At 38.0% G+C, this 24,636-nt stretch overlaps 1 protein-coding gene across 5 annotated transcripts in view; it reads left to right on the plus strand.

The window, feature by feature from the left end:
* The window catches only part of LOC144082869 (X-linked interleukin-1 receptor accessory protein-like 2), a 160,346-nt gene that overhangs the window by 83,750 nt on the left and 51,960 nt on the right, over positions 1–24,636 (plus strand). For all 5 annotated transcript variants that reach the window (XM_077610331.1, XM_077610334.1, XM_077610333.1 and 2 more), the window contains exons 3-4: positions 17,884–18,053; positions 19,588–19,691. In XM_077610331.1, coding sequence (XP_077466457.1) covers positions 17,884–18,053; positions 19,588–19,691 — 274 coding nt within the window. The remainder of the gene's footprint in view (positions 1–17,883; positions 18,054–19,587; positions 19,692–24,636) is intronic.

Below are 24,636 nucleotides of genomic sequence, written 5' to 3' on the forward strand. Positions count from 1 at the left end.
GCGGATAATCCCCCTTGGAAAAAAAAACAGTAAATCGATTTATACGGTTTGCATGATTACATTTTATATATATATATATATATATATATATATATATATATATATATATATATATATATATATATATATATATATATATATATATATAAATAATATGTAATCATGCAAACTGTATAAATCGATTTACTGTTTTTTTCCAAGGGGATTATATACCTTGCAAAAGGTATATGTGGAGTTTGCATGTTCTCCCTGGGTCTGCATGGGTTTCCTCTGGGTACTCCGGTTTCTTCCCACATTCCAAAAACATGCATGGTAGGCTGATTGGACACTCTAAATTACCCCTAGGTATGGGTGTTAGTGTGCATGGTTGTCTTTCTCCTTGTGCCCTGTGATCGGCTGGCCACAGAAAATGAGATGAAATGAGATCCTCTCATGCGTAAATTGTCACTGGTTGCTTGTTTTAACAAGCACGAATAATGTGTATTGTCTTAAGTCTAAATATTCACAATATTAAAAATCTATTAATTTTACTGGCAAGTATAAAGCAACTGGTTTTACAGTTATTGTTTCATGTTATCACATAAATGTGATAACAGCAGTGGAGCTCATTTTACTCTCAATGAAACATGACATTACAAGCTTTCATTTTTATTTCTCCGTGTCCAACAGAATACACAAACTAATATTGCAACAGGTGGAGCAAAAACATCCCATTGGGACTGTCTTGCACGGCTGGGCTGTCTGAGGAACTGACTCGAAGTCACATTGACAGCACTTGCCACAAACCATTCAACATTCTGAGGTCTTATATGGTGAACCTCAAAGAGAGGATTCCTCTCTCAGAGAGACTGGAGTATTTTGCCTCTGCGCTCTGTCTCGGGTAAATACCCAGATTATCGGACTTCACCATGTCTCTGAAAGGGGCTTTTCATGCAATAGCGCCTCTAAAAACACATGACTTTTTTCTGATTTAAACAGTCAATTTTCCGGAATTGGTCATGCGCTAAAAATGTCCCTCCATTAAATCCAGTATAATGTCAATTTCTCCAATCAGCATATGTATTGAAATTCAGTTACACACTTGAGGTTTTGTTGATTCTTGAAGCAAGTTGTTTGTATCTCCACAATTCTCATTCGCTCGAGATGTGTCCATAAAGTGTTTATTTATATACGTACCATTTAGTTTGACCTGCTTCCTACCAGACTGACCTCCACATTACTCCACGAGCTGCTACAAATTGTTGTTTTGAGTATTTGATTGTCTGCAATCTGTGAGCATTCACTGTTGTGTCTTGGTTGTCGTAGGTGTGAATATACTGTAAATATGAATGGCTATTTCTCTCTGTGCCGTGTTTCACCCACAATCAGCTGGGAAAATGCTTCAGATCATACATAAAATGGATTAATGGATGGATGGATCAAAGAATGGTGTTATTTATGTCGGTGCGTGTGAAAATGTAATTCATCGCCTCCTTTTAAATGACTCCTGTCTTAAAATTACTAGGTATCACCATGGTATACACTGCAGTTACATATCCATATGTTGTGGGTAATTTGGCCCAGGCAGCAGTGATTATGCAAACAACGGGATTACTGAGGCTGTGACATCATCTTTTTTACTCATTCCCATACCATGTCATTAAGAAATGACAGTCTCATTTCATTTTTGTGATTCCTTCCTGTCTACTCATCTCCTCAATTGTAAATGTGGTGGGAGTAGAGGAGGTGGGACGGAGGATGGCACAAATATAGAAATGAGATGATCCCACGGACAGACATGCAAGCAAGCATACACAAGAAAAGGAAGCTCATTTAAAGTTTTGTGAAGCGGTTAATCCCTGGAAAAGTATTATAGTGCATGTGATTATTTAATAGAAGTCACATGGTGGCAATAGAGTAATTGAAAATTTAATGTTTTTAGGTATGTTAATGAATAGATGGATGCTCATCAAGGCTCTCACTTATCAATCTGCTGAGATTTTTCCATCAGTAAAATATCTCAAAAAATTTACATCAATCAAAAAAAAAGAAAAAAATGATCAAGGTTTACTTTTCTGGTGGCGGTATGATTGGGAATGCGGATGGTCATTTTTTTTCTCTGTTTGGCCTACGACTGACTAGTCTGCCTTTCGCCCAAAGACAGCTGGGTTAGGCTCCAGCAACCCCGCAACCCTTTTGTGGATGTGTGGTATGGAAGATGAATGAATGATGAATGAAAATTTAATAAACAAATATTCCCCCTTTCTGTTTATCTCAGTATAACTCCTTTCTTCCTCTCCTTAAACAAATAGTTTCAAACCATGGAATTCATCGCTAAAAATGTTGAGTGAGTGTGTACATTGAAGAAATGTATATACTTCTTTTTTAAATAAATTGAGCAACGTGATTTCCATGACTCTCCTGTTGGACAAAAAGGCATTAATCTTTAACTGCTGCCGCTATGAGCCTCAACAATGTGTCTTTCATGAGCAGATGTGCTTTAAACTGCAATGTTTTAGGAGACCAGTGCATTATCAAGCAATCACCACTGCATGTTCCTACCATTTCAAACAGATTGCTCAGTCACAGAAAACTGATTATGTAGCACGATTAGTGAGGGCTGCACATTACTAGGGCCTCTGCTAAAGGCTCCAATTCATATCCTCATGTCTGCTTCGCTGCATTCTGGAACAAGGAGGTCTTCTGACCTCAATTTGGACTTTGTGTCTTCAGTCCAGCCTGTGAACACCCACCCACACACACACACGGACCCCATACCCCTCAAAGTCCTTGCGTAGGTGTAGATTGGTCAGGATCTTCAAAGGACAATACCAGCACTTTTGTATTGTTTAACCACTCTAGTTTTACTTTTATTTTAGACTCTATTAAACTTTATCTTACTTTTCACTATTACACTGTTTTCAATTACGGAATATAAATGTGTATCCCTTAAAACAGTATAACGCTACAAACTGTATACAATAAACATATTTGGAAAATTTAAGTTAAAATGGACACAAAGAAGCTGAAGAATTAAAAAAAAAAATTACAGTGACCCAATAAGAACATGGCCAGGTTGGCCTAAACATTTCATTCGCCATTTTAAATATACTTTGCACTAGGTTAAAATTCTTAGTTTCTTGAATTATGTTGACACAGCCAGTGTTGCCAGATTAATCAGATTCCTCCCCAATTAAAGTTGTAAAGTTGATTATTGTTTTGTTTATTGAAATGAAACTAATACTCCCATTAATTTTATCTGTGAAACTGAAAAGACTCTAGCCTAAGTTGCCTTTTTCATTAATATTATAATAGGAAAATATAGTTATAGTTGGGAAGAATATCATCTAGAACGAGAAACTGTCATCTGGAATTATTTTTATTGAAGTGGGTAGGTATGACTGAGCTTTCTTTCTGATTTGGCAACTGTAAACACAGCACCATTATTTTGTTTTCCTTTTTTAGGAGGCCCTTTTATGCACCACTTGTATAAAAGGATTATGCAGGTGTAACTGATCTTTTAGTTGTTAAATTATTGATTATTCCCTCCTGGACATTCCTTTCGTATCTACCAAACCTTTGTTTTATATCATGGCTAATCTTTGCAACAACTGAGTCCTCAGGAGCTTTAAAAAATGCATCTACTGTATATAATTCAAACTGTAACAATCTTACAGACATCATTTTTCTGTCTTGGTTTTGAGGCTTTAAAACCTCCATGTCATTCCGTTTCTCTGTTTCTGTAGCATTTAATCCATGTGTTGAGTGAAGGGTGACCACACTTGCTTTCAGTCTCACACGGCATTGAGTCCTACTATAAGCTGCTTTTCACCTCAATTTAACACCAATCGTCCTTTTCATAATGCTGTCTTGGCAAGTAAATTTACGTAACATTTGCATCACATTCTTGCGTCAACTATAATTCCATTGCCTTTCTCTGCACCGTAACATTGTGAGAGTGTTCCTTCTGATATTGTCGGTTGCCAGGGAAATGCAAATCTATGGGTAGCACAGGGTCATATACAGATGGACAGAGGCAGCAATAATATTATGATTTATCACAGACCACTCACAAAGCATTTGTCAAATAGTTTGAAATGTTAATTTCTAGCAAAATCTTAGAGAATTTAATTTGGATATTGTAACAGTATTTAAATCTCAATGTTTTAGATTGGTTGTGATCCATTACTTCTGTAATATAAATAAAGAAAAATCATAGCAAATTATTTCAGAACAATAATGTTGAGTAAAAGAGATGTATGTGTGATAAAGAAGCTTAGTAGTATGTGCTGCAGCCAAGAAAGTGATATAGCTAGTGAGATGTGTGGGGGATATGTTGTGTATTTCAAAACTAGCCTCAATGGCCATTCGGAGAAGAGGCATCTTTTGATGCCGCCCGCTCAGTTTTAGCCTCAAGCCTTAACAGGCCTTCAATTCACACATGACCAGATCACTGTTAGATTTACACAGTGATTCAGTCTCAAATTTTAGCACGTGAACCGGGTGCATCTCTTCTCTTGGTGCACGAGTGTATCGATGAAGCCCAAAATGAAAGTTTTCCCTGAGTCAGACTTTTGAGTTTCCATTGAAAGTTTACGGGTAACAATTCAAAGAGCAGAGTTTAGTTCGATGGGGAGCCATAGTTGTGTGTGTAACTGTGTGTGACTGCACACCAGATAAACTGTGAAATCAAACTGGTATCTAAATGACAAAACTGAAATTGAACTGTTACATTTGGGGAGAAAGGGGAAATCTTGCGAGACTGAGATTGCTATTGCAAAGTAGAAATGCTCTGTTGGCAGCATCTTTTTCTGGGCTGATTGTGGGGAAGGGTACGCTTGGCGACATTATAATATGAAGTAAAACCTTGGCCACAAATGTCTCTTCCAAATTGGCAATGACCCAAAGCCTACTTTCAAACTGGTTAAAAGGATCACTTTAATTCAGAATAATTTTAATTATAATGTGCACCAAAGACATAATATAAGAGAATAATTTCCTGGAGAGTAGACTGTAAGCCAAGGGCCTAGCTGTTAGTGTTTTTGCGTCTGTGTGACTGTGAAGGCTTTCGGAAGTGTGTGGCCTCTAATTGGCTACTGTAACTGAATTTCCTGCTGCGACTCAAGCTGACGGTTCGGGAGGGCTCATGCTCTTACACACCCACAAACACAGATAAGGTTCAAATTAATGATGACAATAATGTCAATGCAGAAACAATCCCAGGGACAGAAATAGAGAGCAAAACAAGAGTAGAAGACAACGTATTATTGATTTGATGGTGTGTCTCGGCTTCACTCCCTGCAGATTTCAATTCAAATTGGAACAAAGCAAGCAATGAAAGGCAGAAAGAAACTGAATATTTTTGAAAAGTAATTCCTGTATATGTCGAATGCTACTTTGAGATGTTTTAATTGTTGAATTATACTGTCACATATACAGATATTGTCAATAGAAATCCCTGGTGGGTGACTCACCCGCACATCAAACAAAGATTAGCAGGCTTGGACCACCACCTGCAATTATTATTTATTTTTTAAACTGTTCTATCTGCCATAATCAGTGGCATAAAATTAGTTTTTAATCCGTATTTAACATGTCAAAAGAAGTTTTCTACTTTATAATTACTGATATTTTTAAAAGTCGACACAATTTTAATTTATCACTGCATGTATTCTGGATGCAAAACATTTAACAATTTACAGCTAACCAATTTCTTTTCCTAAAAGGAAGCCATAGTAAATACTGCGGACCAGGTGTAATATGCATTTTTTTGTGTGTGACCTTTAGAATTTTTAATTTGATTGAATAACTATGGAGCCACCTCGTGATGTAGAAGCTCACTCGCTTGACTTCGTTGCGGGCAGCCGCGGGCTCGATTCCCGCTGGTGGTGGTATGACTGTGAGCGCATAAGATCGTTTGACCCTCTGTGTGCCCTATGGTTGACCGTCGACCATAGGGTGTTGTGCTGGGTGAGGCTCCAGCAACCCCTGCAACCTTTGCGAGGATGCGCAGTATGGAACATGAATGAATGCTTCAAATGTCTGTTTTTAGCAAAATCTTTGGAACTTTAATTCGGATATTGTAACAGTATTTAAATCTCAATTAAAAATAACTATTTGGGGCGGTCCGGCGGATGAGTCTTTAGCTCATCGGCCTCATAGTTCTGGGTTCAAATCCAGGTCGACCCACCTGTGTGGAGTTCGCATGTTCTCCCCGCGCCTGCGTGGGTTTCCTCTGGGTACCCCTTTTCTCTTGTAACTCTTCAAAATATAACTTTCATTTATAATTGAAAGCATTTTGTATTTTTCCCCACTTAAAGTATTGTACTGCAGGTGTTCAGCTAGTAAACAACCCTGTTCTGGCATGCATGGTCCTTTGAAAGCTATTCCCCGAGACCAAAAAGATACTTTGACTAAGGATGGAGCTATGTATGCAGTTATGTTGAAAAAAATGCAATTTTTTTCCCAGGTGTGCAACTTCTTTTGCACGCAAACAAAGAAAGCACCTATACTCATTCTTGAGCACATTCCTGCCCTATTTAAATGATCAAACTAATGCTTGCTAAAGAGTATAGAGTATTTACAGAGGACCCAAGGGTTCAATCAGTATGTTTTTTTATTTTTATTTTGAGACGCAGCTGAGTTCCACCTGAAGAGTACAGACACTTTTTTGGAACTACAGTTTTTGACAGACTTTCAAAGGATAGGGAGGAAGTCAATCTCATAAAGATCATCATTACCAGGCTATTAAAATGTAAATTGTCGCCAAAGACTCTCATTCAGGTACAGTATGTGAGTTGGGCACACTATGCACATGTCTCAAATTGCATTAATATTTTGTTGGTATTTGTATATATGCATGTGCTAGCACATACTGACCATTCGCTTGAATGTGAGCCAATATAATATAGTATTTTTCTAAACTGGAAGAGACTATGCTAGAGTTGTATATCATCTAATGTATACATAACGTATACCAACCACTACGTTTACTACGTCTATGGCGCCTTATAATGCGGTGTGCCTTATATATGGAAACCCTTTTATCATAGGACAGCCAGTGAAGGTGCATCTTGTACGGCAGTGCTCCGTATATTGCGGAAAATACAGTAAATGTTACATAATTATACTTTTGTCTGACAGAACATCTCCACTTTTCTTCTGCATTAGGCAATTATCTGCTGATTTTCCACCTCTCAAAAAAATCATCCCTTGCTGCATTGTCCCAAATGTATTTTAGAATAACTTCATTTCCTGTCTTTTTTTTCTCATTACACATTTTCTATCAACTGCTATTCGAACTCTACTCATGTTTACTCATTTAACTGTACTTTATCAAGTAAAAGTTTCTTTTCATCAATTGCCTTCTCACTGCACCCAATATATATCATTTTACTCTTCGACCTAGGACCACTGCCTCTTCTACTCTGACCGCCCCTTTCCCCCCTCATCTCCGTTCTCTATAGTTTTATCATATTTGGATGATTTTGCAGCAGTAGGGAGAGAGGGAGCATGTTGATAGTAATCACCCCTGTCCGATTAGATCTGGCTGTGCCATTGCTGAACCATGAGATGATTTATTGATATTTTGCAAGCGTTTTCTGGAGATGAGAATGTCTTGATTTTATCCCTGATCTAACTAGGCAACTTGGGGATTAACGGCTCCTTTCATCTAAAACATGCTTTAGGGCTCTTTGTTAGGGAAAAATACTTTAACTTCAAGTGGCGTATCAGTTTACTCAATATTTATGGGTCACAAACCAAAATGTGCAGGGATACATTTGGTTTAGAATGTTAAAAGAGCATTGCTTGCTCTAAATGCTGAAGAGTTTAATGTTGAAATGGACCAATATATACCAGTTTAAACTGTGTGTAGTAATGATCAACACAGAATGCTCACGGGATATACTATAAATTAAATACTCCCAAAGTATTAGCAGTAGCACATTGAATGAGACTGCCTCTGAGAGCAAATCAGAACATTGTAGATATTTTGATTTTTATTTGGAAATAACAGTGGTCCTTAATTTGAATAAAAAATGATGTAACCTAAACTATAGAGACCAAGAAACAATATGATTAGACTAGCGCTATATAGTTGGTTTTCTTGTATATATATATTTAATTATGTATAATTTTACAATAGTTTGATTGATGATAATCCTCACTGTATGGAGTCTGCATGTTCTCCCTTGGTTTGCATGGGCTTTCTCTAGGTACTCCAGTTTCCTCTCAGAACCCTAAAACATGGTAGGCTGGTAAATTGCCCCTTAGGTATGAGTGTGAGCGTGAATTGTTGTTCGTCTCCTTGTGCCCTGCGATTGACTGGCCTCCGAATCAAGGTGTCCCCTGCCTGGTGCTTGTAGTTAGATGGGATAGGTTCTAGCATGGCCCGTGTGAGGATAAAATGAATGAGTGAATAACCCAAATTAACCCCTAACCCTTTTCACAATCCATATCATCTTTTTGTGCATTTTAAACATTAACCACACACCAAAGTTTTACATTTGGTATGTATGTTTACTACTGCGACTACTACAAATTCAGTTCATTTTATTTAATGATGCAAAAGTCCAATAAAATGATTATACAGTATTTCTTCCATTACATATGGTCCGATATATTGGCTCGGATAATGTACAATAAACTTTTTACTAAAGGCTCATGCATATGCAAACATTAGCTTAATAACAGTAATGAGTTACAGATTTACAAATGTACCTCCTTATTTATTGAAGAAAAATCACTTCATTCCACATTGCACCACCTAAATTCATTGTTTGTTCCCAGATGTCCTTCCATCTGCAAGATAAATGAGCCTATATTAACGTTAAATCCCCAAAACAGAACTTGTTATGGTTTGTCCCCTAAAACTGGCCAAACGTGAATGTCCAATAGTGTTCATTGCACAATTTTAATCTGTTCCTGACACATACACACCCTTCACTTACACACATGGGATGAGTTGTCAGTCAAGATAGATGTTTAAGTTTGGGCCAACATTCCATATGGCATTGTGTCATTTCTATGTTTGTGCAGAAGCACTGTGTACAAGTATCAGAGCGAGCTCATCCCTCGGGCTATGCCACGGATTTTTCCATCGTTCACCTCTGCTGCGTTCAGTCTGCTTTTGAGTCAGATATACAAAATGCATGCGAACACTGCAAGTACCAAAAACAACAAGGAGGAAAAAAACTATCTTGTGAAGGATATTTTGAAATATAGCTGCAGGCCTAAGCTTCATCAGCTTCTAAGCTGGCAGACTTTTGGACTCTGCTGCTGCAGAATCATTTTATTTTCCAAAGGGAGTCTGGACTAGAAGTCACGTCTGCAGGAGTGTTGATTTGTTTAGGATTAGTATTGAAACTTCCCTTTGAATAACAATTATAGAGGTAAAGTAATATTTTGAGTTCTATGACAGTTTCTCTGCTTTCTACAACCAGCTACTAAATAAATCCCGTGAATTTGTTTTAAGCAACTTTGTGTTCAATGCGTCTAATATGCTATTTTCTATTTTCATTCTTGTTAAAACACTGCATTTCATAAATCCAGTTGTGGAAACATTTTGTTTCCTTTTAATGTATAATTTGGAAAGAATGCCTGCTTTGGTATTAAAGATCAGAGGTTGTAATGTTAAATCACGTTCCATCCAGATCTTAATCAGATAGAGAATTCTATTTAATTTGAAAAGTGCAATCCTATTAAATGTGTCCACATGATCTCTGCTGAATCTCATCAGATCAGTTTTTAATTAATTCTACTTTCATGGAATCTTATCACTTTTCTGTTGCCGGAACTTTAGAAAAGCTATTGATAAATGATTGCTGCCACTCACTCATTAACTCAATGCTTGCCATTGACAATTACAGAGGTCCAATTCCTTTCAACTAGGGCGGGGCCCATGAATGCTCATATTCCAGTGAGATTGATGGCGCTAGACATCCAATCCATTTTGACTTAAATGTTCATTTGCCTACTCCCAATAAATTTTCAAAAAATATATATATTTTAATATGCTAATGTTTCTTATTTCTTATATAAATCACTACTTAACCAAATCCATGGCACTTTGCAATTCCCTCGTAATCCTAACACATACTTTAGTTCACTTTTAGTCGTGCTATGCTTTTGAGGAACTCACCATTTCTAAGACTCCGCATTTTTGCCCTAATTTAACTGCAGAACCCTTCAATGCACATATCCGATCTTAAATCTTCATAAATTATTCAAAATACACTTGCTGTGTGTCAGCAGTGATTTAGCAGCTTGTGTCTCACACTGACTCATCAGCAGAGTGACACAAGCCACACTGCAGCCCGCCCACACATACAGTACGTTGCTGCTTACACACGTACCGTACTTTTCTATGCTCGCAGGCAAACACACTGTCACATTCAGGAGTGTGCACTCACTGTGCCTGATTTCCCACACACATACATCGAACCTAAACCTTGATGACTGAGGCTTTTCCTATCTGATTAGAAGTGCAGTGTCTGCAACTCTTACTTGGTCCTTTTGAGAATCACTCTCTGCTCCCCATCTCCGCTGTCTATGTGCATCTGTTCATTTCTCCTATGGAAAAAAAAATGGGTATTCTAGCAAAAAAGTAACACTTTAAGAGTCTCTGCTATCTCCTGAAAAGGAGACCCCATCAATGGCAATGGCAGAGCAATGTCAGTTGAAAACGTTCTACCATGAACGTTGTTGACGTCTACTCATCTCTCTACTCTAAAGTAGCTCAGTTCATGTGAAAATTTGAAACGGAATTAACAGATGGCAATAAATCAAGGATGACACGTTATGATCATATTCTGTACACCGAACAAGTAACATTTGAGCACAAGGCTAAATCCCAGTGGAAAACACAATCCTAGTTTATGCCAAATTGCAGGTTCAGGCCAATTTAAGTAGCAAAACTATCACAGAGCTGATTTTTATCTGTGCCTAATGCAAAGGGTTATCTTTTTTCTTCTTCTAATAGCTTCAAATGAACTTAAATGGAAGTGGAAGGACCTGGTTGAAAAGTCCTAATCTGTGGAATCAGCATAAAGTTCGATTAAAGTTCTATAAACACAGGTTAAATCTTTTTCTTAAACCACGGCATTAAACGAAAAAAGGTGACGCTGCCTGAAGACAAAAGCCTAATTTAAAAAGCTCATCCTTGGAGACATGTATTTTTTGGGAGGAAATTCTAAGTTTGCATCCATTTTCGGACACTTGGGTGTTTCTTACTATTTGTGGAGAAATGCTACGATTGATTCTCCCTTGATTTTTTTTCTGATCTGAGAGACACTGAAGGACCAAAATAACATGATATCAAGCAAAGATGGTCACCAAATAACCCTTCACGCTCACACTCATACCTGGGGGCAATTTGAGAGTGTCCAATCTGCCTACCTTGCATGTCTTGCATTTCTCAGTTTTTGTATATAGCTTTACTTTCCCAGGATATACATAGAAATAAAATAATTGCATTGAAACTCAAAATGGAAGCTGAGGGTTCCATGGGGGCATTTTTGTTTTTATTAATGATAATCCCGCTAAAGCAGAGGTATCCAAACTATTCTAGAAACAGCTGCAGTGGCTGCAGGATTTTATTCTGACCAAACAAGATGACATCTTTTCACCAATCTTGTGTTTTATAAGTGTAATCAGTAGATTGCAGCTGATTAAAGAGTCAGCTGCTACTTGTTGTAGTTATTGGTTAAACTTTCTGTGCTGGATTGGATGGGACAAAAAGCAGGACCTCCTTGAGGACCGGTTGGGACATCCCTTTTCTTAAGTGTTCTTAAGTTTATAGTTACGAACATACTATGCCACCTGGTCACCATAAATCATTGCCTGCCATTGACAAAGCTAACCACCCAACTTATTTAAACAGAGAGGTGGTTGTGAATGTTCATCTTTCAATGACATTGACAAGGCTAGATGTCCAATCCAGTTTGTCTAATGCCATCAATGAAAGCCAATGTGTTAACAGACTGATGCTCACCCATCACCCTCAGTGCAAAGTATCCGAAATTTTGCTTACAGCTACTCATTTAGGAAGCAACACATTGTCACCAGATGGGAAATTTGACTAAAGCGCACAGGTGATTTATCTATGTTTGCACAGATCCAATCATTGCTTTCTCATTGCTCCATTAATAGCACTCCCACTGTCACAAGCACTTTATTTCATGAAGTATTGCACAAATTATCATTGGTATTTAATGATGTGCCTGTAATTGACAGTCCCCATGTTTAATAATGTATGGTCTCATTATAACCAGCACTTGTTTGTCTACAAATGCCTTTCTTTGATGCAATTAATGTGATGTGATCAAATTTAAAAGTGCACATAAAAAAACACAGGAAATATAGGAAATATAATTTAATACACTGCCTAATTTTTTTCTTAAGTGGTTTGTATGCTACAATATAGATTGAATTTTCTATTGATATCAGGTGCTGGGCCAAGTTAAAAAAAGAAAAATCCTTGAATAAATAAAACCCTGCTAATGTGACGTGAACCTATGTGACAAAAATTGTATTTTAGATCAGGAAAAATGATTTGTACTATATATTGCACAGAATCAATGTTTACATATTAGAGTGATTGGCACGTCAGCCTCACAGTTGGGGGGTCCTGGGTTTGATCCCAAGTCGGTCCTCACTGTGTGGAGTTTGTATGTTCTTCCCCGGTCTTACCTGGATTTTCTCCTAGTACTCCGCTTTCCTCCCACATCCCAAAAACATGCATGAAGGCTGGTTAATCACTCTAAATTGCCCCTACGCTTACACTATCAGGGTGAGCGCGAATGGTTGTCCGTCTCCCTGTGCCCTGGGATTGGCTGACCACCGATTCAGGGTGTTTCCCCCCCTGGTACCTGAAGTCAGCTGGGATAGGCTCCACCACCTTGTGAGGATAAGTGGTAGGGAAAATGAATGAATGAATATCTAGGCATTTGGGAGGAGGCTGTGGGCCCGACCAACGACATGCTGGGGAGACTATGTTTCCCTGCAGTCTCAGAAATGCCTTAGGATCCTCGCGGAAATCTAGGCTTCCCTTCTGAAGCTATGGGGACACCACAAGATAACTTTGGATAAGTGGGAGAAAATGATGGTCGTCACATTTTTGTGTCCTTGCTCTTATGGCCTTTGGATTCCTGTATCAAAGATTTAGCAGGGGATCTGCACTTTTACTTGGTCTTTCAGCATTAATCATGGATGGAATTTCTAGGCAGCATTTTTGACAGAACTTAACAGCAAAGCACACTGTGTTTCTGCTTTCTTGCTGTTATGCTGATATGATTTACTTGTTGGAATAAGAATTTCAAACTGACAGAAACACCACAGATTTTCTTTTCCATGTTTCAATGTGCTCTAGATAGACAAGAAACTGTTAATAAATTATATTTGTCTTTAAAACAAGGGAGAAACAACATTTTTACTATGTTAAAAAAATCACTTCATTCTGGGGAAAATTATCCTTTTAGGTTTATTGCTAATGAAATCAACTAACAAAAGGATCGTATAATTAGATAATTACTGAATTAAATGTTACAAACGGATGCAATTACCTGAGTTTTAATTAAATTAAAAAGTAAAACTGAGATTTTTGTTGTTGTTTTTGAAAAATAAAAGGAAAATAGTGTATTTTCACTCAGAAGTCTAAAATAAATCCTGGAACACTCATTTAGTGGTTAGTTGTCTTATGGTAGTGGGAACAACGGGGAGACGTCATCCATAGATGAGGGAGAAGTCAAATAAGAACAGAGGGATGAAATGGAACAAAAGAAACCACTCGGCGGTTCACTTGCCTGATTTCGGTGCTGGGAAGTGTGGGATCGATCCCCGCTCGGTGGTGCCATAAATATGAGAGCGAATGGTTTTCTGTCTCTCTCTGTGCGTTATGGCTGTCTGGCGACCAGTCTAGGGTGTAGTCCGCCATTCATCTGAAGTCAGCTCGGATAGGCTACAACACCCCCACAACTCTTGCAAGGATGCACGGCACGGATGATGATGAATGAAACAACTCAATTTGACGTTCTCAGACACGACTTTAGATTGGGCTAAACTACAAAGGCCAAATCAACCTCTGTCAGTGAGGTGAATAAAATATTTTTATTTTAACATGAAAATACAAACCAAATAGTTCATTATATCCAATTTGTATTCATCAGTACAATTATGACCACACAAAAAAACAAAAAAAAATCCAATATCCCATGGTCTGCATTTGTATGCTTGTATGAAACGAATATTACTGAAAATGCTTGACTCATACGCTCACTATTTGACGCGCTGGTTGAATATTGTGAAAACTTTGAGATGATTGAATCTTGGGAGCACAAGCTTAAAAATTGACAGAATGACGGATGAAGGACTGTTTCGCTACAGATTTTAATTATAGAGCGCCTTTCTATGTCAGCTGCTTAGTGAGGGTGGGGCTTTGCTCTTCACAGTCAGTTCGAGAGGCGGTGGTAACAGAGCTGAAGAGACAGATTTTGTTTGATTCAACAATGCAATTGTCTTAGTTTTGCAGTTAAGATTCTCTCTGAAATTAAAATACAAAAAAAAAATTTGGAAACTAAGTTTCAGCTACATCACGAATCAAATGCTGGATTGGTGTATAGAGTCATCATACCTGTCAACCTCGGCCAATTGCTCCCCTTATTAATGATTGCAACTCCCCTTATTAAGCGATGATAAATCGTACAAATGCAACACGGGATTGTCTGATTGCCAATTGAAGCCAACAAGGCCTCAATCCTGTGCGGTCCTGCCAATCATGGTGTTAATGCCCTTCAATCTTAACTCACTGGTTAAGACACTAACTGTGCACATAAACACTGCACATCTATCTTCAAACACATGGACAAGCATGCCTTAAATGCTGAGTACTACACTAACCCAATCAGGTCGATACAGGTCAAACTGGGTGTCGAGGTGTTGTCTGTTTTCTATTGCATGTTGCTTTTTAATAAACCATAAAACTGCATATATCTTTAAATTAGGGGCCTGCTTTCTGTTTGTGTCTTTCTGTCAGTGCCATTAGGAAACAGTCCCCCTCCTTTGCCACCCTAGTGCTATCAGATATCCAGTCTGACAGACCAACGTTGATATAAGACTTAAGAATACACAATACATGCACAGCCTACGGAAGCCACTGTTAGCAAGTCTTCCTTTTACATCTTTTTTTTTCTTTTAAAGATGGAATCAAATAATGAGATAAGCCTGTTCGCCAAACATTCCTTGAGTAATCGTTTTAGATGTTAAGAATGCAGAATGTGTCTCTCCTACTTTCTGATATGGATTAAAATTAGCATATATTCAATGGATCTTTATAGGAAATAATACACAGCCCTATCCAATTTAGTATGTTGATGGCTAATGGTGTTCGGGTGACTAGCGACCATTCTAGTGTGTAGTCTGCCTTTCGGCCAAAGTCAGTTGGGATAGGCTTCGGCAACCCCCGCAACTCTTACAAAAAAAAGCGCTGTACGGAAGATGAATGAACAAATGAATGAATGTGTGTACTTGCTTGATTCATGCAATTTTTTGAAAGAATTTGTAATGCAGACTAGTCTAGTAGTACTAGTACTTCCCTGATACCTTGTAGAGTAAAAAAAGATTGAGTGCAAGAGAAATTTCGAAGTGCCGTCACCTAACTCTTGTTTACAGCGGAAAGCAGCAAAAACAATAGTCTTGGTTATTCCCAGAATAGAAAAAGCTAGAAAAAGAAGGGTGAACTTCACTTGAATGACGCACTGACATGCATGAGCACACACAGTCCAATCCTTGGACATAAACTATGACAGTGACAGAATTAAATGGAGCCAGAATAATCGCAAAAAATAGACATGGGTGTAAAACAAGGACAGGTACTTGGCCCATACTTAAGGGCTGGAGTGGAGATTCCAAAACGATGTAATAAAAGTGAAACAAACATCAACAAAGGCTGACCAGTGCTATTCATCAAAGAGTAATGAAAATATATAATTGAACATACTATATAAAAACTATACTGTAAATATTTCAGGACATATTTAATAGAGGACTTAAATATAATGTATACATTTTCCAAGGATGAATGGAGAATTAATAATTCTTTGTGTTTTGAAAATAATAAAATAATGAAAATTAAGTGCTGTATATAATAAAAATAAAATCAAAAAGTATGTGTTGCAGTGCTGCGTAAGAAGAATTTTAAAGACTGAATGTCCATTAAACTCATACTTGTGTAATGCTTAGTGCTATATCTACAAATGTATCCTGAGTTAGAATAGGGGCTTAAATACATTCTAAACAAATGAAATCTTTAAATTGCCTTTCGTAACGTACACAAAATATTCAACCAAATAGAGTATTAACAGAATTTATTGTGTGAACTGAATCCCCTTGACATTCAAGGTCTTAAAAACTCCTTGTAAAACCGTTTAGGAATTGGTGCTTTATAATTAGTAAACAAAATTCCCCTATCAATATAGCAATGCTTTCTAATTCTATTAAAGCAGCAATATTCCGTTACTGGCCATATTGAGTAATTTGCAGAAAGCAGGTCTGCTTTTCAAAGAAAAGTGTCAAATGGAAAGCATGCAAATGTCCCCCACTCTGGCATCAATCAAATGAAGGATTCTCTCGGTGTCAGAATGTCTATATCCATTGGGGATTAAACTCCATAAATTACACTTAAAAATTCTCTTTCTTTGTCAGTGTCATCCATCTGATTGGCTATTATCCGTTTCAATGGCCCATTTTCACATGTACTGATTTTACAATATACAGTGCACTATATGTTCCTAAAGGCCTTTGGATACTCATCAATCATTAGATGTTTGTAAGGAAATACAGACAGCTGCTTTGCTTTGCAGGGTCCCCTGTGTATGTATATTGGCTGTGGCCAGTAAACAAAGAGGATGAAAACAATAAGGGTATGAAGCTGATGAGGTGTTCTGGAGTGGATGGCTGTCCACAGGTTTTATCTCGTGCAAACAGGGCAGGTTTTAATTCAAGGCCTCAAAGCAAGCACTGGTGTTTGACGCAATAAATGGGAAATCCTACTCGACATGAAAATTAAAGGAATGTGTGAATTCCAGCAACATGAGAATGTAATGAATGACAATAAAATATGACCGAACATATTGACCTTTACAATTCGACAACTCTGTTTTACAAGTGGTACTCATTGCTGGTTAATTGTACCTGAACAAGTCTATCCATATATCAGTACACCATATTTTGTTATTCCACTCATTTGATCTGCAGTCCAGCAATGCACCCTTTTTTTCTTGAACATCTTCCATATTTTTTAAATGTCCCTTTTGCTTTCCTTGAATTTTTTCGCCATAACACTCACAACTTTGATCAAGTTATCATTTATGAACGCAAAACTCCAATATCTAACATCTGCCTAATGTAGACACTAAGGTTGTAACAAGTAATCGCTATGGATCAATGTGTTAGTTTGTTAAACTCAATTCAATCAAAGTCGATCAAAATGCAAAATGATTATCATTGCGTTTTTGCTTTTATTTAAAAAATGATGTCTCATCACCAAAATCATTATACATTTAAAAACTGATTTCCATTGTTTTATTTTATTTAGTCAAATTGTAGCTGATTTGTATTAATGTTTATAATTCTGTGTTAAATCATTCAACTCCTTTTGAAATAAATCAAGGCAGAATAGTGTAATCGTCCAAAGAATTGATAATGTTTGAAACCATCATTAAATATTTACCCGACCCTCAAAACATTTCTGACCCACCTCATCACCCCATACATTTTTTCTACATACGCCTCTGCTTGTACATGAAAAAAAAACATTTTAATGAATTCTCAAGATGCTGATTTTTTTTCTTCATTCCTTAAAAATGACCTGCATGTCATTGGATTATTCTCTCTTCTTTCATTCCTTAGTTGATGGGTGCATCGACTGGTCAGTGGATCTCAAGGAGTACCACGTTCTGGCTGGTGAGCCAGTAAGGGTGAAATGTGCCTTGTTCTACAGCTATATTCGGACGAACTACACCATGGCCACCAATGCCAAGCTGCGCCTGATCTGGTATAAGAACAAAGGAGATGCTGAGGTAAAATTGTTCTTTCCCTCTTTTTTTGGTCAGAAGTCAAAGTAATGTGTGGTCTCGGTCTCCAATGATGACGAAGAATATATAGATTGCTAAATTGTTCGGCGGAAAAGATTAAAATTATGCCTGATTGGCTTGCAAAACCAAAACTTATTTAAAAAGTTAGGTCTGTAGTAGCTAAGAAACTAATCGTGTTCCCAGCTTGGGGGTGCACTTGATAAACAGTCTAAATTTGTCCAACAGTTTGGATTTGGAAGTCTACAACTGATTGTTAAAACATTTGTCAATGATGTCATCATATTCTGCCTTAGCCTAAAGATGGCTCTTGCAAGTTCGACCACAGAGCAAAAACAGCAGCTGCTTTCCCTGTTTTCAGAAATGTTATTTCCGTATCAGAATCAGCTTCAAGCTGTTTACTAGAATGAAGGGCCCATGTCCATGCATCTACTATGTGGAAATGCTTTGTAAGGCTTCCCAGCTCCGTTCTGCACACAGCCAACTACGAGCTTCGACTACATAGCTAGCATAGCTTAACAGTATTCTTTCACTATGGATTGTCTTCAGAGCCACACTTCAAGACAGTTGGGTGGGAGACAGGGAAAGTTGTGAGGAAATGATGAAAGAAAAAAAAGCCACCCAATGGTTTTTGTACTGGCATAGCCGCCTTGGTGCACAGTTCTCAACCTCAAAGGTGTGGACATACGGGGAGGCTTCCAACAGAGCAGAAAGTAAGGATTAGTCGAAACGGGGGATAAAAAAAAAAGAAAATGTCAGGCAGGGGATCAGGTGGTTTGCGCCACATATAAGTGCAGTACCTTTAGCCAAAATTGTGTAATTGCAGATGGACAGGCAAGTGAGAAGTGACTGATGAAATGTTGGGAGGAAAATAAGGCAGAAAACTGGCACACTTCACACTTGGGAAGTCATACATATATCGATATATATACAAAGTATAATGGTAGTAAAATGTGGTTAAAGCACAGAGTAACCAACTACTAATAGCAAATTATTGCCTATCAAACAAATAATATAACACAGCAAACACACAGGAAAATCAACCATGTATGTTTTTCCCAAATCAGCATGAAGGAGACTATAACTAACTATATTGTATCATGATTTACTTGTGGACATTTTCACTATAATGTGCCAAATGTATTCTGGTTTTATAATAGATATTCTGAATTTCACAGTCTTGTTTTAGGCATTTTTCTTTAAAGTTGGTATGCATCAAATTCATTTTAACTGGGAGGGTGGCAGTGAATGATTGCATTTTACTGTTATTCTATCATTTTCCTAATTAATATTTTGAGATTCAGATAGAATGCACCACCAAGAGATGATAATAATTGTATGGTGATAAAACCACACAAATTTCATTTTCTTACTCGTACTTAATTACACATTTGGAGAGCAACCAGTTTCCATGGGCACATGAATGTACCTGAGCAATTTGTTACATTGAACGGGCGTTAATGAATACAAGCCAAGTCTTTTTAATTAACATTCCTAAAAGCATTCACTCTGCACCCACTAGGAACCCATCATCTTCTCGGGGCATAGACTGAGTAAAGAAGATGACTCCATCTGGTTCAGGTCTGCTGAAATGGAAGACAATGGTTTCTACACTTGCGTGCTAAGGTAATTTATGTTTGTGTGTGTAGGTGGAACAAAAGACACATGTACAAAGTTGAAAACAATATTATCATGAATGTTCCAATTGAGCAGTAGCCTTCCTTTGCTTTGCATCATAAACTAAAATCATCTATGCCCACTTGCGCATTTGTGCTCCCTCCTCTTCACCTTTTACTACTGCCTTTCCCTCTCGTCAGTTGATCTATTTACCACACAGAAGCGGCTTTCCTTCATTTCACAAGGTGCCTCCATCTTCCCATCTCCTGCAGATCTAGTGCATTTTCAACAATTGCCTCTTCTTTCCTGCTCTTTCTGCACCAAATTCCCTTTCACGCCACCATCCCACTCCTCCACACTCACCGCCTGCCACCTATTCCTGCCAGAGCCTGACACCTATCCTCCTTAATAAGCCCCCTATGCTCTCTCTCTCTCCCTCTGTCGTTCCCTGCTCTTTCAGCATGACAACCTAATTAGAGCTTGGCGTCTGTCATTGTCTCAGGGTCTGTTATTAACACTTTCTCTTACTCATTCCCTCTCGCTTTCTTACACATACACACACACACACCAAACTGCAATACCATTAGGTTCAAGTATTACACAAAGCTTGACAATAATCTGCTAATACCCTGTGTACAAGTCACAGATATTATTGGAATTCTTGATGTTGCTCATGTAAATCAATGAAAAAAAGCAGTTTCAAATTAAAGCAGGCTTCACAGGAATAATCGATATATTTTAAAACCCGATATCGGTATGTTCAAATATGATAAATGTCCATGTTTTTCCCCCCACAAATATGACATGCTTGGTCTTTCTCCACCTAATGTTATTTTTGCACATACAAAAAAACCAATCTACCGTGAAAATACCTTGAGAAAAAGTCTACGTATATACTACACTAATAACTGACCTAGCAATGACCATACGCACTCACAATCAACCCGCCACCAGCGGGAATTGAGCCCACACCTGCCTGAGAAAGCAAAATAAAAAACAAAATGTGAATAATCCTGGGAGCCTTTGGCTCTTGTTTTTTTTTCTAGTTAGCATGGCTGCCTTTAACTAGGTACCTGGCAAGCATCCCAGTCGATCGACCCATATGTGTCTATTGCAACTGTTTTCTTTGGCAGGTTTTAGCTTGGTGCTGTTTTATTGCTCTACACTTGTTACATGTGCAATTAGAATGACTATATCCATATCCTGGACCCTCTAACTAATAAACACAAGTGGATGTGGTATATTGAGATTTTAAATTAATATTGCCTACTTTTTTTTTTTTACTTTTCTTTGAACTATTAACACTAGGTTCGCACAGGACTGTTTCTATTTTAGCCCTTAATTTGCTTTCTTTTCAAATAGATTGCTTTGAATGTTAGGTTGTTGTTGTTTTTTTTCTCCTTTTTTACCTCCCCGCTGTGCATAGTCTCTACTTTCTCTTAATTTCACTCGATATTTCTTGCAAACTCCACAGGAAGTACATCTCCTACCTGCAAGTTCATTTTATATACATTCGTTAGCATATTCTTGCTACTTAATTTCAATCATTCTAGCTCACATTGGTCCTGGTGAGTCTTTGGAAATGTCCTTTATTTTTAGATGTTTTCTTTCAATGGAATAGGTAATTATCAGTTCAAAGAAGATAATATATTTTGGAATAGTTTTAAATTTACATAAATACAATAAACTCTTCAGAGTGATTAATATATATATATATATATATGTATGTATATATATATACATATATACATATATATTTTATATATATATATATAAATATATATATATAAATATAAATAAAAAGGCAAGATGGTTTGCACTTTTCTAACTATAGATTCTCTCACCGAGTTTTATCATAATCTTTTTCACCCTTTGCATCCTCCGTGTAAGAGCAACCCTAAAATCTGAATTGCATGCTTTCTCCCTTTTAATTTCCTTTTTATTCTCTGCGTGTCAGAGGCTGTAGTAAGTCAAGCACCCCTAGGAGGCTTCAATACAATATTGCACTTTAAATTGGGTTGTGTTACACACCACGCATACTAATGCTGTAAGACTTTACTGCACATTTTTGGATGATTCGCTGCATCTCTCGTCATTGTACTTACGCACCAATTGTATTTTTACATTGCTAAATGGTTCAATGTACATAGACAATGTGCAATGTTCTGAATGTATGTATTGTTTTTTATATTGTGGCTTGCTGTGGTTATATCAATATTAGAGATACATTTCAGTGTTTTCCCAGCCGACTTCCGACACGAGGCAGGGTACACCCTGAACTGGTGTCCAACCAATCGCAGGACACCAGGAGATGGACAATCATGCACACTCACACCCATACCAATTTTGAGCGTCCAATCAGCCTATCCTGCATGTCTTTGAAATCTGGGAGGAAACCGGAGCACCCGGGGAAAACCCACGCTGTCCCGGGTAGAACATGCAAACTCCACACAGGTGGACCGACCTGGATTTTAACCCAGACCCTAGAAATGTGAGGCTGACGCTCTTTCCACTCAGCCGGCACCCGAAGCATTCATATCGTATACACAAAAAATGTTCTTCACAATTAAACTTTAGTATAGAGCTACACCGCACCTTTTGCTACAAAAATGTGCTCTAGGAGGAAGGTAATCCCCGTGATTGCAATGCTTTGTCGGTGAGCCTGTGTCTGGCTCTGCGTGTGTGTGTGTGTGAGGACATATATCGACAAAAGCCACAATATGAAGACACAATTATCAAGGCAGAGGTCCCCAGGTGAACAAGCAGTTATTCTCAATCCCTCTCAGGAGACGGGAAAAATAACATTTGCTGAGTCCTGAGCGGCAGCGAATAATGTCCATACATAACACAGTGAAATCTAATGGATTCTTGGAACTGGCAAAGAGCAAAATTATATGAAAGTTGAGAGGGTTATTAGGAAATAGCATTCATTTGACATGCAAAGATTTTATATATATATATATATATATATATATATATGCATGCGACTTTCAGCATTTAGCTTTTGTCAATGAATTGCACTGAACAGCTGATTTATGTTCGCCATCTGTTTCTTGGGGACGTTTTCTGCTCAGTAGCTTTCTTCTAGTGTTATCTCAGATGCTCCCTTGTGGTCTTTCTAGTAAGCAGAACCACCTGTCTTCATGTAGAGGATGAATCCACTTAAATGGTAGCTCACGCACAAGAAAAAAAATCACACAGTCTCAGGGGTGTTTTGTGACGCCAGATGAATGTTTAACCTTTCTCTTCATCAGATTTTTAAACGATAAATCTGGCGAACAAGTGCACGCACATACAATAAAAGCGGAAGAGGCAATAGAGGAGAAAAGGAGAAAGCGGTCATTTGGAGTCTCTTTGGCAGTCCTCTGTAACTTGGCAGCCATTGAGTCAGAACCACTCTCATGCCTGTTAGGGCCTCATGCCAGGTAATGCCAGCTTGAGCCGTGGTTTTGAGAAAAGAAAAAAAAAGGTTTCATGCATTGAAGTACAATGTGTGCATGTATGTGTGTGTGTGTGTGTGTGTGTGTGTGTGTGTGTGTGTGTGTGTGTGTGTGTGTGTGTGTGTGTGTTAAGGTGTTCTGAAATAATGTAGAATTTGAGGTGGAGTGATGTGGAGAAAGGCACAACACTTTGAAAAGTCAAATATCACCTGAAATGTGGTTTATTGTTGGACTAGGATATGTTGTTTTTTCACAGTTCATTTTTAACGAATTTTATTAATGGCTTATCCTCACATGGATCGTGGGGGGTGCTGAAGCCAATCCCAACTAAATATAGGCACCAGGCAGGGGGCACCCTAAATCGGTGAGCAGCCAATCACAGGACACGAGAACCATTCATGCTCACACTCATTCCCAGGGGCAAATTAGATCCTCCAACCAGCCTACCCTGCATGTTTTGGGATGTGAGAGGAAACCAGGCAAGAACATGCCAACTCCACACAGTGACGTCCCACCTGGAATCAAAACCTCGACCCTCGTATTGTGAGGCCGACGTGCTAACCACTTGGTCACTTGGCCATCCTTATATATTATTTGAAGTAAAGTGAAAATGCTAAAATGTGCTGAAAGCAAATGAATGAAAATTGAAGAATCTGTTCAAGCCCTCAGGCTTGTGGTCATTATTTAGACATTAAAACCCGGAGGTCTTATCACAACTTATCTATGACCAATATCCAATATTTTAATGCTGTTTTCATGTTCTTATTTAAGCCTTCTCTTCACAGCACCAGTGTTAATATCAAAGCTTAGTCAGAAACACATCTTTGAATCTTTGGAAGATAATTTGACGTGCTGAGTGCCAATTTAACGGCAAAAAAAATTTGTATAAAACTTTCATTGCTGCTGTTTGCTGTATGAAGTGAAAAATCGAATGATGGAAACTTAACCCATCATTATGTTGCAAAATTACAAATGCCCTTAAAAATGCATTGACATCTGCATAGGCATCTATAAATGACTCCATTTCTGTGTGGACAAGCCCTAAAAAAGAATTTTGTTGGAGCCCTGCTTTATGACCACTATAAACAAAACATTCAGGGCTCAGCAGGGATCGCTGACTGCATTGGCACCCAATAAGAGGAAAGCAATGACAAATTCTTTCATCGTCACTCAATAAATTATACGTGTATTGATTGTCTTCCCAAAGTAAGAAAAAAAAAACAGAAGAGTGCAATCACTTACTCATATAATAGAAAATGCTATTCATAAAACCTTGCAGTGGCAACATTTATGGCAAGAGGTATAATATAGTTTAAGTTTATGCACGTTTTAGCGTAGATGCCTCGGTGTGTGCAGGTGTCATCCTCTCCCTTGCTGCCTGTTAGTTAGATTGATAGTCAAATTAATCTGCAGCTCCATCCAGGTATAAACACGATGCCTGCTGGCTAGGATACATCCCCCTCTATTAGCACTATAACTCAATGCACCCTGCAGCAGCCTGGCCTGATCAGTGG

The sequence above is a fragment of the Stigmatopora argus genome, chromosome 9, assembly GCF_051989625.1.
Source record: "Stigmatopora argus isolate UIUO_Sarg chromosome 9, RoL_Sarg_1.0, whole genome shotgun sequence".
NCBI lineage: Eukaryota > Metazoa > Chordata > Actinopteri > Syngnathiformes > Syngnathidae > Stigmatopora > Stigmatopora argus.